This window comes from Gasterosteus aculeatus, chromosome 16, assembly GCF_964276395.1.
Source record: "Gasterosteus aculeatus chromosome 16, fGasAcu3.hap1.1, whole genome shotgun sequence".
NCBI lineage: Eukaryota > Metazoa > Chordata > Actinopteri > Perciformes > Gasterosteidae > Gasterosteus > Gasterosteus aculeatus.
The window spans coordinates 3,992,182-4,008,791 of NC_135704.1; the positions used below are offsets into that span (position 1 = coordinate 3,992,182).

Below are 16,610 nucleotides of genomic sequence, written 5' to 3' on the forward strand. Positions count from 1 at the left end.
TTTACATTCAGTAGCCACCTGTCTGTGTTTGCACATGTTCTAATACACACAGAGTAAACAATGCAGCATGTGATCCAGAGTCGCTTTTTAAAATGTTACATCATTCATATCAGCGGCACTGTTTGCTGTTCACTCCACCGCAGCGTGCGTTTAAATATTATTCCACTTGTATCTGGATATTCACCCCGGTTGTCTCCAGACACCATTAACTTCCACTAACTCCAATGGACAGAAAGGGCTCAGCAGTCCAGCGGGAGCGACAGTCTCTTCTCAGACACCAGTTTACTACAGTTACTGTGGTGCCTGATTCCTTCATCAAAGGTTAGAATCCAGGTTCGGCCGGCTATGGACACGGTAGACATTGCAAAATTTGAAGAAGTTAAAAGCAATGACAACGTTTGTCCAAACCTTTGACTGTTACTGTATGTCAGCTGTACATGAGTGTAAATATATTAATACACTAATGATTTGAGTGAGTACTAAATCTTTGAGGAAATGGTTTTGCTTTCTCTCTCTAATATCTGACGCTTCTTTTTTATGACCCTGACAACAGATGAAAACCACAATACACTTTACACCCCAAACGACCATCTGCCTCACGCCACCAAGACCTCAGCCTTTTTATGGGGCCTCCCACCACAGAGCCCTCTCGCTTACTCCCCCACTGACCACCTCACTAGCAGACTATTGGATGTCTCCCTCTTTATCCTGCAGTTAAACTGACTGGTACTGACTGACCGGCTGCCCGTGTGTGTCCACAGTGTGTCGGAGCTTCTGGACCTCTACGAGGAGGACCCCGAGGAAATCCTGCTAAGTCTTGGTTTCGGTCGGGAAGAACCTGACCTCGCCTCCAAGGTTCCCTCCAGGTTCTTCAGCAACACCTCCACGGCACGAGGCATCGACATCAAGGTGCGCAGTGTAGCGGCGCATTAGCGCTGGAAACCAACTACACGACATAAAATGTGGCTCGTTAGTGTAACAACATTGTCTGCGCACACTGCTGGAGTGCAGACAACCCAGATCACTCCGAGTCGCCTGCACAAACCAATCCGAACCGAATGCAATGTAGGACGTACTCATGGTGACCTGACGGAACATCTCATGGGTCATGAAGGCCCGTAGGAGTCATCCTCCTGAGAACAGGAATGTCTGTAGAAAATGTCATGAAATCCATTCAATATTTTTGGTGATTTTAGTCTTGACCAGAATGGTAGAGCTAGAATTACTCCGCATATGCACACTGTTAACTGTGACGTGTCCCCTGCCGGCCTCGCAGCGTTGATTACTGGTACTGTTCTTTAATGACATCACTTCCTGTGGTTCCCCCCCCCTGCAGGTCTACCTGGGTGCTCAGCTGCAGCGCATGGAAGTGGAGAACCCCAACTACGCTCTGACTAGTATGTGCCGTACTCCGTACTCTGCATACTTCATCTGCAAACTTGTCGCCTTTTGGCGAAATTTGCCGTTTAGAAATCGAAATATGTCATCCACGTGAATCATGTACATTCAGAGAGGTTTATTTTTTGGGGAGTCGGGGCGTCAAGTGGCCGGCCAGAGTTTCTGAGATCGGAGTGAGACAAGAAGAAACGGTGATGTCGTGATCGTCCCAATAAAACATCTTTGATGCGACGTGTCGAGTCTCGGCCAATCGGCGTTACGGTGTCTACAGCGTCTTCATTTCCCTCTAACTTTTCATCCTTCCACTCCAAATTACCGATGCTACTGGATCATTATTATTATTATCACCGTACGTGTTTCGGCGCAATCCATGACCATAACCAGATCAGTTTAGACTTGAACAATCAAAAGCTTTGTTGCTCATCAGACGACGGGGACGTGTTGTGGAGGCCAAACACGGTTTTGCCCCAATGTGAAGTTTGTTGTGGAGGTTCATGTCCTGAAACTCTAGACGGAGGAAGTGAAGCTCAAACACTGTGTGTGTGTGTGTGTGTGTGTGTGTGTGTGTGTCCTGTTCCCAGTGTCAGTAGGGTGTTTTGTGGGGTCCTTAGGTCTTTTAGCTGTTCTGCCAACTGCCCGGACAACACGGGACGCAGGGACAAAGATCTGTTTGTCCCGGAGAGACGCACTCACACAATTACACTCTCACTCATGCGCACACACAAACCTCCGCTGCTAACATCCTGGCCTCTTTTGGGTTTGCAAACTGGAGTTTGCAAGGAGGTGCTGGCTCGCTAATTGAACATGCACATATATTCCAGAAAGTATGTCGGTACCTCTAAAGTTGTATTTCAGTGTTGATGGCCGTTCTGGGCAGTTCTACTGGTGACAGTTTGAGTGTTGTTTAGCCGACGGTTCTAAATATTTGCACTTCACCATAAAATACATTCGACTAGAGTCTCTGATCTTTTACACTTCTGTATATTCTTTGTTGTTTAGTGCGGTACATTTGAATTTTTTTAAGGTTTTACTGATCTCTTGTGGGGCGCCAAGTAAAAAGGTGCCGATCGGTTGACGCAGCCTGCCGTACATTTTACTGCACGACGCGTACCAACCCTTCTGACCACGAATATTGGAACTGTAATGTGACCAGATGGAATAAAAGTGGATGTTTGTCAGACCGCTAATGAACGTTTGCTTTGGCGGTCCTTCACGCGGTGCGTTATATTGTGTCACTGGTTAAATATTTGCCAGAATGCCGTTCCAAAGACATCGCAGGCAGCAAAGGTCCACTTACACGATGTAACACATTGCCGCGTTGAAACTACGTTGAAGATAAAACAATAAAGTCGGAGAAACTTTTTTGTGCACATCAATTCTGATTATATTTTTTCCAAATGCTTGAACATTCACATTAAAGTCTTAATTATTTTGTTTGACAATATGATTGTAAACCATCTGATCAGTCATTTGTTTGGCGATTGAGATTTCTTTTCAGTTTTTCATTCAAAGGTCCCCCTGAGTTATTAACCTGGATTTTCGGGTTGGCCTGTTATCTTCTACAGACTTTCATCAGGTTCCCTTATCTCGGGAAAACAGCCTAATTCTATTGTTATCTGCAGATAACCACAAAATGAGTCACGCAGTGTTTGGTCGCACGCACACTGAAGCTCAGTGAGGAGGAGAACACAACCCAAGGTGTCACAATAAAGTGGTGAAGGAGAATGCGTTAAAAGCTGGAAGAAGAAGAAGCTTCACAGCTCTTCATTGTACCTAAATAATCGGCCATCTAATTTCTGTTAAAAAAAAAGGCTGATTAAAAAGAACTGGAACGTGATTACTAGATTAGTCTGCGTTATGACGGAGCGCCTCCTGGTCCAACCTGACGCAGCGCATTTAAACCGCAAGCTGCAATGACTCAGAATAGAACCGGATCCGTTTATTTTTTAAGTGAACTGTTCCTTTAACAATTTCTGGTCAGTCTACGCTTCCTGGAAGATTCTTTTTTTAATTTTCCAGAACATTCTCATAAAGTTTCATCGGTTCCCCAGAACCTCTGTGTGTGTGTGTGTGTGTGTGTGTGTGTGTGTTGTTTGTTATGTAAACTCTGTTCTCACCATCAGAAATAATCTCTAGGGATGAAACTGAAAAAAAGGCAGAGAACGTGTCGTTTTCTCTTATTCCTCACGTCCTGTTTTGGGATCCTTCGAGTGAGCGTTAGTGCCGAGTCAGCAGTCAGCAGGAAACCGACTCACACAGCACTCCTATCATCGCACACAGCTGCTATAATAAGGGGTTCATGTTCTGCAGTCGTGTCCAGATGGGACTGTATACAAATACTACAGTGCATGACTGACTGGTTCGCAGCTTGAACGTCATTGTTTCTCTCCTGTGTTTTTAAATAGATGTTTTCTTTTTTTATTCGTAGCTTTTCTCACAACTTGTTTTAAAAGGCACATTAACACATTTAGTTTTTGCCTTTTTGGGGCAGCAGAAAAAACCCATGACTTTGACCCATTTGCCTTTTATCTCTTGTTTGCAGAAAAACATCTGGCTCTTACGCTGCTTTTTGTACCACTTTGTTCATCCGCTAGTTGATAAATTTGTCTAACTGCTGTTTGCTAGAAAAGTACTGTTGATGCTTTTTTTTAGTTTACATTTATTTACATTTTGGAAAATTTACACTATTAAAAGTATTAATAGCAAATTAGCTATCAGCAGTTCCTGTTGGCAATGTGCCTTTGGACCCACAAAAAGCCACCAGCAGATCACTTTCATCTGGAAAATAGAGTCTCAGGCTTTTCAGGCGTTCCCCATTTAGTCTTTTTTCTATGATGTCCAAGTATATTTATAGACCTCATGTAATTGCAATGAGCATATGAAGTATTGGTATGTGTACTGATATGATTTCTGACACACACCACGTTGCGGTTTGGTTGTGAGGTGTCTCACAGGCCGTGTGAGTAAACCTTTAACAAGGCATTATGTTACGTTATTATGCCCGGAGGGAATTTCTTAAAATCTGGTAAACTTCCACTTGGACTCAAGGATGAAATGATTACATTTTTTAGGTCAAAGGTCGCTTTGACCTAATGTCTAGGAAATTTCAGGTAAACCTGAAGAGAATTTGGAAGCAAAGCTCCACTATTGCCTCAAGGGTAAACTCGCCCTAAGGGGTTAAAAGGTCAAGGTCTCTGTGACCACCCTTTTAAATCATCTTTTCGATACGTCCGACTACTCCTGTAATTTGCTGTGCTACGGTCCGTGCTACGTTCTTCAGGTGACGACATCAAAGCGAGTTAAATGGTGGCAACAGAGTGGTCGACAAAAGACAGAAGTCTGTGTTTTGTAACAGACTGACAAGTATTTAGACAGCGAGGTGGGGCGGGGGGGGGGCACGGAAGGAAGGAAAGTATGCATGTAAGTCATCATCCTGTTAGAGACGAGACTGACAGCTCGACATACACAGCCACAGAAGGAGGAGGAGGAGGAGGTAGCGAGGGAGGAGCGGCTCTGACGTCTCTGTCCAGTCCAGACATGAAGCGTCTTTTGCTGCTGGAGATAGTTGATAGTTGAAAACCAAAGTCTCCTTTTTGTAAAACAAGTGTAAAAATGTTCCAATGTGATTTGATGTTTCACTTTAGTATTTAGGATCGTGGAGCTTTACAAGTTTTACCAACACAGTGGAAGACATTAGTCTCTATGCAGTTAATCGGGAATGGTTTTGGGATATTTGGTCTTGTTTGAAGTCGCTTGCACCAGCTTTCTGGAAGCAGACACCGTGCACTGGAGCCTCTATGGGCTCGTTTATTCTGGTTTAAGATGAGGGGGGGGGATTGTCATGAGGCTTGTAGAAGAGGGGGGGACAAGCACAGAGACCAGAAAACATCTAACGTGTCTCAAAGGAGGAAGAGCGCTGCTGGACGTGGACGTGTTCAGACTTTTAACCAAAGTGAATCCTGTTCTCCTCGCTGCTACTTGCAGGTCCAGTGTAGCTTTCTTCAAACATTTTCAAATAAGCCAAATCCGAAACGTTTTTTTTTTTTTTTTTTAAATGACAGAAAAGAATTGGAACAAATGGTCCTACGTCTTTGCATTTGGCATCTGTGTAATTTGTTTTGTTTTCTGTCTCTTTCAGGTCGTTTCCGTCAAATTGAAGTCTTGACCACAGTCGCCAATGAGTTCTTTCAGCTCTACAGTCAAGTCTCTGGTCAACCTGTCCAATGCATCAGCTCCATGGACCAAGGTAACCATGGCTACCACAAACCGTACACTTGTGCTGGGTTTTTTGTAGTCTAGACTTTTAGAGGATCAGAGTGCCAAAATGTCCCTTTTAGATTCTTCGTTCCAAGACCATGTTTTTTTTATTATAAAAACTTTTGTCTTGTTTGCAATTTATGTTGACAAATTCTTATGTTAGTTACCTTACATTAGAACTATATTGCTTGTGTTGTCCTGACATGTCCCGTATCTCCATCAGGCGGAGAAAGAGGGAGAGATGAGTCGGCTCCTCCTCTAAAGAGGAACGGCTCGACTCGTAATGTCGCCAAACTCCTCAAGAATACCATCAGCAGACACAACCTGCTCGCGGCCGCCTCCCAGTCCCCTGAAGCACACTCACCGAGCCAACAAACGCCGCTCAGCGGACACGCCGCCTCTGCTCACACACCCACCAAGGGTCTCGCACACGCCGCTCCAGAGCAGGAGGTCTGCAGCACCGACTCCGGCCCCCAGGCCGAGGCAGTCAACCAGAATCACCTGCGCAAGAAAGACAGCTGTTCCCTGGCGACAGTCGCCGAGGAAACCAACGGGGATGGAGACGACAGGTACTGCTGGACAGTCCGGTAGCGACGGCATTCTCCACCGCTGCAGTATAGTTTTATTGTGGGGTCTAAAGGTACTCAACATAAGTAGAAGATTATGTGTATAGAGGTTTTCTTGCTGCATTCCATCGGGCCACCCGGTCGGATTCCAAAGAAATCAGACAAAATCATGCAGGTCCACTATAATCTCCGACAGACTCTGTCTGATCCTTTGATGGGGACTAAAATTAGAGGGTTTTACGCTTGTGCCCCCATTGAACAAATTTCCTTTCTGCGTAGTAGCTTTACTTCGAGGAACAGTCGTTTTAGTATGTCAGCTTTTGAGTATCAGCACAACAGGGTAAAAAGTTAAAGTCCTTCATTGTAAATCCTATTTCAGTTAACATACAGAATTATTATCAAAGGGAAGCCGATTTTGACCTCCATAACATCTCGCAACACATCAGTTCTGAACAGAGCAGAACCGGACCAGCGTCCGATGGAGCGCAGCGACCAGAGTCAGCGGAGGGAGCCAGGATGGTGACCGAGGAGCAAGTGGAGGAGAAGATGATCCTGACCTCGACCCCAGAGAAAGCTCCTTCCCCCCTGGCCCCGCTGCAGCTGGCACAGCTTCGCGTGGAAAACGCAGACTCCTTCGACATGGAGGAGGTACGCTGTTCTCCCGGGTTCTCTATGCGTTCTCTATGGTTCTTCATTCTGAAAAGTCACAGGTGAGGTGTAAGGTTGTGCTCCGTCACGAGCTTATCACCGATCCTTCTTCGTCTTTGTTGATCATTCAAATCCCCCTTAACCAGGATCACCCTCAGCCACAGAAATTGTTAGTTGACACTTATTTTATTCTACCCTCTTGCACAACAGCACAACAGACCACTGTAAATATTGTGTATACAAGAACTGTTCATTACATTTCTTGGAAACAAAAAAAAGAAAAGAACAACTGTTCCACTTTTTTAAGAAATAGAGGGGAACCTCTCGCACATGCTGAGGACTTGTGGTGTTCTCCTGGGTCAACGACACCGTCTCTGCATTAACAACATTATTTGTGCCCCAAAAATACCGTACACCAGAATTGAAACATGTGAGAGCTGTTTTCATTATTCATTGAGTTTATCTTCCCACGTGCCTGTATTGAAACCAGAAATCTCACTGTGAAAATAGTGGAGATTGTTGTCTGCTTCCTGTGAACCCTTAACATGCCTCCTGGGAAAGAAAAAAGGACTGGAACTGAGAGACCGGTCACACAACCTGTAAAAGGTTGACCTTTTACAGCGATACCCCTCTTTGAGTGGAGTTAGATGGAAGCTCTGCTGGCGTGGCTGAACATGCATTTGGACCCAATGTTTTAAGAGTCCTTGTGTGGCCTGTGTTTCAGATTCAGAGTAATGAAGACGACACTTTGCCACCCAGGACGTCCAAAGGCACCGGTGAGTTCACCTTGCCCTCAGCCCTCGATCGTTTCCAAGTTTATAATGTTCTTTCAAACAAATGCTGTGTTGATATTCAGTGTCCTCTAAATGCATTGTGTGTCTTGTAGGATTCAAAGAATGTGTTTGTTGAACATCTTGGAACCTACATCTGATAGAACTTGCTAGTTGACGTCTCTTTGCTTTTCTTTCTTGGCTCTGTTCCAGTGTATCTATGAGAGTTTATGTGCTCGGCCTGTTTCTGTTTCTACACATGCTTCCTGTCGCGTCTCAGTTCACCGAGGACACGCCGTCCCAGCCTCTTCGTGCTCAGCATAACTTATTCTTCCCTGCCACCATTTGGACAGGCGGGGTACTGCCGGAATAGCAATCGAGCGTCTTGTCTGTGTGTCTCCCTCAGACCTGCTGAGGACCGTCAGTCAGCAGTCGGACAGCAGCGGTTTTGCTGAGGAGCCCTCCGCCGACTCCAACTGCTACCTCAAGGTGTGTGGTAGCAGTGTGTGTGTTCCCTGCCCGTATCTCCGTTTAGATCACCAACAGGGAACCATTTTAGTTATTTGAAGTGACTCATAAAAATACCATCTGGGCCTTATCTCACCAGAACGTCCCTGTTAATCATCCACATGTGGACGTGATTTCCTGATGTGTAATCAAACCTTTTAAGGCAGTCCAAAGCACGAGTCTGTGCTGCGGGTTCTTTAATGTCAGAAATAGATGGACCCCAACAGAGAACAACTGCAATGTTTGTGCTGAACACATTTCTGCATGTTCTCCACATTTGAGTGAACGCTTCATCCTTTTTGTTCAGTCTTCTTTGACTTGTGAGGAGGGAATACAGATTATTGTCTTCATGCTGCTGCTAAAGCCTAGTTAGTCTTTCTCTGCAGGTTCTCACAACCTTATTTTGCTACAATATCTGAATAATACTGGTGGAACTGGTCGGTTATTTATATGTTTTTTTAACTAAGCCTCTCAGATGATTTCACTGAGATAACTTTATTTATATAAAGTTAAATTATCCAGCCTACCCACCAAAAAAATGTAGTATATTTATAGACCTTTTTAATCATTTTATGACTCATCAGATTTATCTTGTGACCTTATGGATGGGGCCCAACCGATAGATAACACCCAATGAAACTACCCAACTATGTTAAGTTGTTAAAAGCAACTGCACCTCGCCCAGCTGCAACGGTGGAATGCCGCTCAGACATTGATGCATCGATTGCAAATAATGCGCCAAACTGAGCTTCGACTTAATGAGGAATGTTACTCCATACTGACGCTCGTAATGGAGTATTTATAGATTGTTGTATTGGTACTCTTACCTAATATGAGGACGTGAGTACCTCATCCAGCACAGGTATTTCATTGACGATTCATTGTCAATAGGTGCAGGAGAGCAGTGACAGCTGTGACAGCGAGACCACTGTGACGTCACACCTGTCTCTAGAGGTGACCACACCCCTCGCAAAGGATAGACCAGCCTTCGAGCTGCCAGAAGGCCAGGAGGGAGGGGCGGAACCTGCTGTCGCTGCTGAGGATAAAGGGAGAAGGAGCTCCAGGGAAGGGGACGCCCAGTATTGTAGTTCAGAGCAGGTACCGCAGTACACGGCCCACCACCTCCCTGGGCACCGACCAATGGGAACGCAGCATGGTGAGACTGGGGCGGAGGAGCGAGTTGAGAGTGGGGACCAGACTGCTGCAGAACTAGAACCACAACCACAGTTAGAACACACTCTGAATCCGACAGCTTCAGAACAAGAACCCCAACACACTCAGAACCAGAATCAGACCGTCACGGATGCAGAACCCACAAAGGAAGCGGGTTCTGAGGACGAGGTCAGAGAAGAGCAGGTATTCTTGGCTGATTGTGGTTTACCTCCTTCTGCTCCTTCGTCTCCGGTTCTCAGTGCTCTGATCCGAGCTCAAAAGAAACAGCTGACCAAGTGTGAGCAGCTGGTCCACATTGGGCCCAATAATTTGCCCCAAACCCCAGGAGGAAAACGTGGTATCCCTCTACAGAGGTCCTCCTCCTTGCCCTCAGCGTTCCTATCGCCCTCCAGGATCGTGTCCTCTGTCAGGATCCAATTTGGTCGTGGCCAGGCCTCCTGCACTAAGCCTACGTACTCCGTCAAACACTCCCATGGGGGAGGGGGCGATGAGGAGGAGGACGAGCAGGAGCAGGAGGAAGGACAAAACACATGTTTGTCTACTCTGATCATAAACCCTGCCCCCTCGTCCAACTCTAACAACCAACCGCCGAGGCTGCTCACAGAAGCTCCCATCCCACCCAAACCAATCCCACGCCACCTACTGCGGTCAACCTGTTCCCTCCATAGCTGCAGCCCTCCGCCTGACTTGTCAGCAGGAGATCACGCTCACTCCTGGAGCACCCAGAGTGTTCCTGATCTCTCCTCCAATCGGCAGCAACCAGGCCAGTTCCAACAGAACCTGCATGCCAACCTAAACCAGCGGAATTGGAATACAGGGCAGACAATGTTCCCTTATCCTAATCCTACATCTCAGTACTTTAACCCAAGCCCCAACCCTTACCACTTTGCTCAGAACCCTCCCCTGCCGTACCCATCACCTCACCACGTACCTCAGAGTCTTCCTAACATCCTCCGTCACCACAACCCGACCCACCATTCTAGTCTAACCAGCCTCTACCAACCTACCTCTCCCATAGCCCGTCAGCACGGCAGCCTCTCCAACTTGCATCAGCCTTCCACTTCCACGGCTCCTCACCACTTCAATGGGGGCAACTTCCATCCAGGAACTCCACCAATGCACCACCAGGCGTATCATCTGCCAAGTCATCAGTTCCCTTACCACGCCACTCCTCACGGCGCACAGTTTGGATCGACCTACCTTGGTAGCCATCTATACAACATGACCCCCCACCTGCCGTCTCCCTATTCCGTCACCCAGTGTACGCCGTTGGCCCCAGAACACAACCTCCACCCGGGGCTCACACCTACCGCTCAAGGCTTCCTTCCAGGCCCGGCCTCATCCCTCGGCCCGGGTCACAGCTTCCACCCGGTGTTCACTCCTCCCACCCAAGGTTTCTCCCCAGGCGTCCCCTCAAGCCTCGGCCCAGGTCACAGCCTCCATCCGGGGCTCGCTCCTCATCCTGCTCCAGGTCCAGGACCCAGCCAGGGTCCATCCAGCACTGAGATGCAGCTAAGGAGGGTTCTGCATGACATCAGAGGAACGGTTCAGAGTCTTGGCCAGGTTCGTCCTTCTCAGTCCTAGTCCCCTTCGTCCCACTATCTTTACCTTTGTTTTGATAGCCCTCGCCGTAAAGTTCCAATGGAATAACTAAGGCAGCTGGTCAGATGATCAGACCGGTGGTAAACACTTGAGCTGTAGAGGTTAGATAAGCTGCCGCTATATTTGGAGGTATGAGTGAAAGGACGTCCGTAATGTTGTGGATGTTGGGAGCAGTAACTTCCTTAAGTATGCAACCCATCGCTTTCTGTCCTAAAGTCACTGTCCCCTCTCCATGTAGAAACGAGGAGACATTCCGGACGGGTTCATTGAACACCGAGCAGATCAGCCCAACTACCAGGTATGGTTCTTGTGATGAATTCAGACGTGGGGTTTGCTACAAGTTCTTGTAATTCTCAGAATACACAGCTTCCATTGGACTTTTATGACACAAACACAAATCGAAAGTTCCCTTTTAAGGCAGATATGTCCAATGTGCCAATGCTCAATACACACAGATTGCCCAAAACTTTAAGTTCAGATTTATATATTAAAAAGCTCAGATGTACACTTTTAGTTTGCATTATTATGTATTTAAACCATTGTATATATGTAACCGCTGTAGTTGCCTGTTGTCAGCTTCATTAAAGTGAGTTAGTCTCTCTCTCTCTATGCACAGTCCTTGGCAGAGTTTCAGCAGAAGAGGCAGAGTTTGAATTTATTCCGCAGTCAGATGACTGACCTGGAGGAGTCCATCATCCGACAGCAGGCCCTGGTCTACAAACACCTGAGCCCTGCTGACCGGTGACTCGCTAAAGCAAACACATTCATGTTTCATAGCAGTGTGGACATACTTTATACATACTTTATACATGTGTGTGTGTGTGTGTCTGTGTGTGGACACGCAGGATGGAGGTGGAGCAGCTTCAATCTTTGCGGTCCGCGGTGAGGGAGGAACTGCAGGAGCTGGAACAACAGCTGGAGGACAGACTGATGGAGCTGACATATCACACACAGCGCAGGGTATATACACAAAGAAAACACAACGCAGTGTATATAGACCAAGTAAACACAACACAGGGTATATACACAAAGAACACAATGCAGGGTATATAGACCAAGTAAACACAACGCAGGGTATATACACAAAGAAAACACAACGCAGGGTATATAGACCAAGTAAACACAACACAGGGTATATACACAAAGAAAACACAACGCAGGGTATATACACAAAAAAAACACAACGCAGGGTATATACACAAAGAAAACACAACGCAGGGTATATACACGAAGAAAACACAACGCAGGGTATATACACAAAGAAAACACAATGCAGGGTATATACACAAAGAAAACACAACGCAGGGGCCCTGTTCCTCGTACGTGGTTTAACTAAGTCGATCAAATGTCCCATTATCCAGCTCAAATGAACTAGCGATCCAGATGTTCTCTGCATTGCTACACTGAAAAGAAAAAAGAACGCAACACAGGGTATATACACTAAGTAAACACAATATAGGGTATATACACAAATAAAACACAACACAGGGTATATACACAAATAAAACACAACGCAGGGTATACAATACAAGTCAAAAGTTTGGACACACCTTTTCATTCAATTGTTTTTGTGGTGGAAATTTGTGGATTTAGCCCTTGTGAGAAATCAAAAGTATCTTGAGCTTGCTTTGTGATTAAGTATTTATTACTAACTAGAATATAGGAAAAAGATAAAGAATACAGAAATCATCAGCACAAGTCGTAAGCACAGACAGAATTCAGCTGAAAAGGGACAGATGTTCCTTCCCCCAAAAGGAGCAGGAAGATCTGACCAAGTTAAAGAGGAGAACAGGAGCTTATGTACACTTCAGGGAGGTTTGTGCTGCCTCAGCACAGGAGAGCCCACCCCTCAAGAGGAGTGTTGGAAAAGTAGCAGATGATGTAGGGGTGACCCCGTGACCCTCCCTTTATGGACCCAGACAATCAACAACATCTAAAAGTCAGGGCACGTATGATTTCATCTGTGTCTTATCTCACCCTGGACTGCCTTAAGTCACCGGCTCACATCAAAGGTCACATTCCTGAGAGCCTCACCCCACGCAGGCTCAACAATTCTCCCCCAACAGTTTTTATTATATTTTTTCTACATTGTAGATTAATATTGAAGACATCAAAACTACGAAGGAACACGTAGGGAGTTATATAGTAAACAAAGTGTTAATCAAACCAGAACATGTTTGTTCTTCAAAGTAGCCACCTTTTGCTTTGACACACAAATAACGTAAGTTCATTTGTAGAATATCTTGCCTTCGTAATGTATATAACACAGTGCAGGATATATAAACACAAGCACACACGGCACACAGTATATAAATACAACTGACGTTTTGAGCGATCAGATGTGATATCAGACCAGCACAATGAGCATTGAACAATGAACCTTCTCCCTCCTCAGGGTCACCATAGGGACCGCAGTTTTGACAGTCTGTCCAGCAGCTATGCACTGAGGGCAATGGAGCCGGTGAGCATGCATGCACACACACCCTGGTTAGGTAAACACAACAATGACTACATGTGCATTAATGTGCAACTGTTTCCTTTCTGTTCTCCAGGTGTCAGACCTCCTCAGAGAGCAGCTCCTCCTACAGTCAGAGCTCAGCTACAGCGGCCACGGTGCCTCCACCGCTCCTTCCTCCCGAACCTCCAGTCCGCTGCCCGCAGGAAGAGATGGCCAGCAGAAAGGATGCGTGTACCGCGCGTCAATTAACATAAACCCTGTGCCACCTCCTCGGCCCAACACACGCACTGAGGAAGAGGAGACAGAAGAAGGAGAGAGGGACAGGGGAGGAGCACCAGAGGAGGGAGGAGCATCAGGAGGAATGAGAGTGGGGGACCTGCAGCAGCTCATCAGAGAGGTACCAGTCAGCACTTTTAGTTAACTTGTTCACTTGTATATTTATTACTGCCACTGTGGGAAGTTTAAATGTAAACTATGTGGTGTTAGAGAATAAATACAGAGACAGAATGTCCGTCTTTTCAATCTTCAACATTATGATGTTTTATCTATTAATGATTATTTAAAACATTAAATCAGCTTTTGTAATTTTTTTAATTATATTTGAGAGGAAGAAAAAAAGATTTAACATGTTTGAATGAAGTAAAAGCTTTACAGCTGCAGAATGCTTCTTACACATTTACATTTAAACGTTTTCATACAGTCACACGACTTTAGCACACAGTGATGTTTTCACTTCCTTTAAACTCCAGGAGCTTTTTGCAAAATGCAGCCTGTTTTAAGGAATATTTTTGTCTGTCTCCGTGTTTACCAATTCTGCCTGTGCTCTTTTCCAGATTCGAGAGAGCGTGGCGCAGGAGGTCCGAAAGGAGATCTACAGCGAGCTGCTGGCCGCCGTGTCGCCGCGGCAATCGCCCCTGCCCGGCAGGCAACACCCCTTGTAGTCACGGCAACAGCGGAACGCTACCCCTTTCATTTTCAGCCTTAGTAACCACAGCCTGAGCAGCAAGACTGTCCTTCTGTATCACTGTATCGCTGAGTAACACTGTCCGCGTGACTGTAACACTGTATGTCTGTAACACTGGGGACTAAATGAGCACATCGCCGAACGTGTGATAAGGCCCGCCCACCACTCCTGAGGAGAGGGGGGCCGCAGACAGGACTCGTGGAATTCTACAGGTCTGTTTGTTTCTTGCGTAGTGTGATGCATGCTGGGAACGCCAGCTGATCAGCGGTGAAGTGTTGTCGTCACATCCCGTTTCTTCTTTCTAAGATGTTTTGATCAAAGCCAGGCCTCAAAGTACTACTACTTCCTCTAGTACTACAAACACTGGCTAAAGTAGTACCGCTGATTGTACTCTGCCACTACTACCACTCCTAGTGCCAGTCCTGTGAATTTGTTTGCTCTTTGATCCCACTCTGGGATCAGATCAGTAAGTATTGATGATAGTAACAATAATAATAATTATAATTGTGATGACAAGATCAATAAATCAATAGTTTATTAATTAAAACATATCATTTCAATTGGTCATTTTCCTGAACAACATTCCCTTAATAAGTGCCTTATTGGTGATATTTTAATCTAAGACCTTTTTGTTTGAGGCTCCATTCCTTAGACATTTTCTGTCACTCCTCAAAGTTATTCATTCATTTACATTTCACCTTCATGTTGACAGTTTGAAGATGTTCTAGAGATACACACGGAAATGATAATGCTTGTACAGCTCTCTGCCCTTTTATCATCATCATCATCATCATCATCATCGTCATCATTGTTATTGTGCTTCTGCTCCTCGAGCCTCATTCGCTGTTAACCTTTGTCAGTTTTCATTTTTTCTGTTTTGTGTCCAACAAAATGTTGGACTCTTGGCTTTGTGTCTTCATTTGTTGGTTGTTACAGAGCAGGTAGTTGGGTTTGTGTGGGATGTCGTTAGGTACTGCTGAGGTCAAAGGTCCTCCTGCAGCAGCAACAGCAGGTTTCAGTAAGTCACGGTGACAATGATAATGATGATGATGATGCAATGCCTGGTCAGTAGACCACCTATGGGGGAGCAGGCAGAGAAGCTCAAACCTTAGCTGCATTAGCATGTTAGCTGCGCTAGTGTGTTGACTTCCCACTGTCGAATGACAAAATGTGCAATAATATTAACATACGTATTGATTACTGCTACGGTATCAGTAAATCACGGTTAACATATGTTCCTCCTCTTTGCACAGAATCCACATAAGTGATCAAAAATCAACTGAGTTCTGTACTAATGAGCCCTTACTCACCATCGGTTTTCTTTAGCATTGGCCTGCGTGGCACCTTGCAGCTTTTCAGATCAACGTCAGTGTTTTATAACTGAAAGTCTCGGGAGAAGCTGTGTTGATACAAGAACTCTGTACCTCTTTTTTATCTTCTTCACGGAACAGTGATTATAAGAATTTCAAGACAACCTCACATTAAAACTTAGATTGCATAGTGAAAGCTGAACTTTTGGGAAACAATGTATTGATTGTCTTTCAGTGGGTTTGGTTTGGATGTTTGGGACCAATATATGGTGACGAGGATCTGAGCTCACGGGTGATGAGTCTGAGCGGCTAGCCACATCTCAGTTTGTTTTTGATGCTCTAAACCAGTGTTAACTGGACCTTAGAACGTTTATTCTCATAATCATTAATTGACTTTGTTTGTTTGATACTTATAATTTTCTTTGCTGAAACAACGCTCACTGTGAGCTCTAACTTTTTAACTGATCAAGAAAATCCTTCACACACTACTAATTACCCTTCACTGTCTGACTATTGGTGTCTAATATGTACTTTGTATTGATGTCTTCTCATTGGGATGGAGGGAAGGGATCACTCGAAATAAGAATAATAAAGATGTATTTATTTTCAGTACCAATGAGTATTGCTTAATTTGATGCTTGATCCATTAAGATAGGATGCATTTTTTTTAGAGTAAACTACACTTCAACTGATCGTTCATCTCCTTTCAGTGCTTAAACCTCAGTTCTTACACTTTTTAGAATAGCATATCCTTTGCTTTTTCAAATTCTTCTGAAATATGAAGTATATTTAGACTGCCACTTCAACAGTAGCATTTTCAAAAGTTCCAAATGCATTATTACATTTTATGTGTTTGCCATTTGTATGTACATTAATTTAGACAGATTTACAACATTTCTACGGTTTTTGTGTCCCAAAATACAATCAGAGTGGACCGACGAAATTCCTTTGTGGTGC

The 16,610-nt window shown here is 45.1% G+C and overlaps 1 protein-coding gene across 5 annotated transcripts in view; it reads left to right on the top strand.

Moving 5' to 3' along the window:
- itprid2 (ITPR interacting domain containing 2) overlaps positions 1-16,265 on the top strand; it is a 31,388-nt gene extending 15,123 nt beyond the window's left edge. For 4 of the 5 annotated variants that reach the window (XM_040201121.2, XM_078090828.1, XM_078090829.1 and 1 more), the window contains 14 exons: positions 762-909; positions 1,337-1,397; positions 5,537-5,644; positions 5,879-6,224; positions 6,668-6,869; positions 7,594-7,645; positions 8,046-8,128; positions 9,038-10,882; positions 11,160-11,219; positions 11,538-11,662; positions 11,767-11,881; positions 13,317-13,382; positions 13,474-13,776; positions 14,213-16,265. In XM_040201121.2, the coding sequence (XP_040057055.2) occupies positions 762-909; positions 1,337-1,397; positions 5,537-5,644; positions 5,879-6,224; positions 6,668-6,869; positions 7,594-7,645; positions 8,046-8,128; positions 9,038-10,882; positions 11,160-11,219; positions 11,538-11,662; positions 11,767-11,881; positions 13,317-13,382; positions 13,474-13,776; positions 14,213-14,320 (3,622 nt within the window). In that variant the 3' untranslated portion in view covers positions 14,321-16,265. Of the gene's footprint in view, positions 1-761; positions 910-1,336; positions 1,398-5,349; positions 5,383-5,536; positions 5,645-5,878; positions 6,225-6,667; positions 6,870-7,593; positions 7,646-8,045; positions 8,129-9,037; positions 10,883-11,159; positions 11,220-11,537; positions 11,663-11,766; positions 11,882-13,316; positions 13,383-13,473; positions 13,777-14,212 lie in introns of those variants that run through there. The other variant, XM_040201124.2, reaches the window with a different exon arrangement.
- The last annotated feature ends 345 nt before the right edge of the window (positions 16,266-16,610 follow it).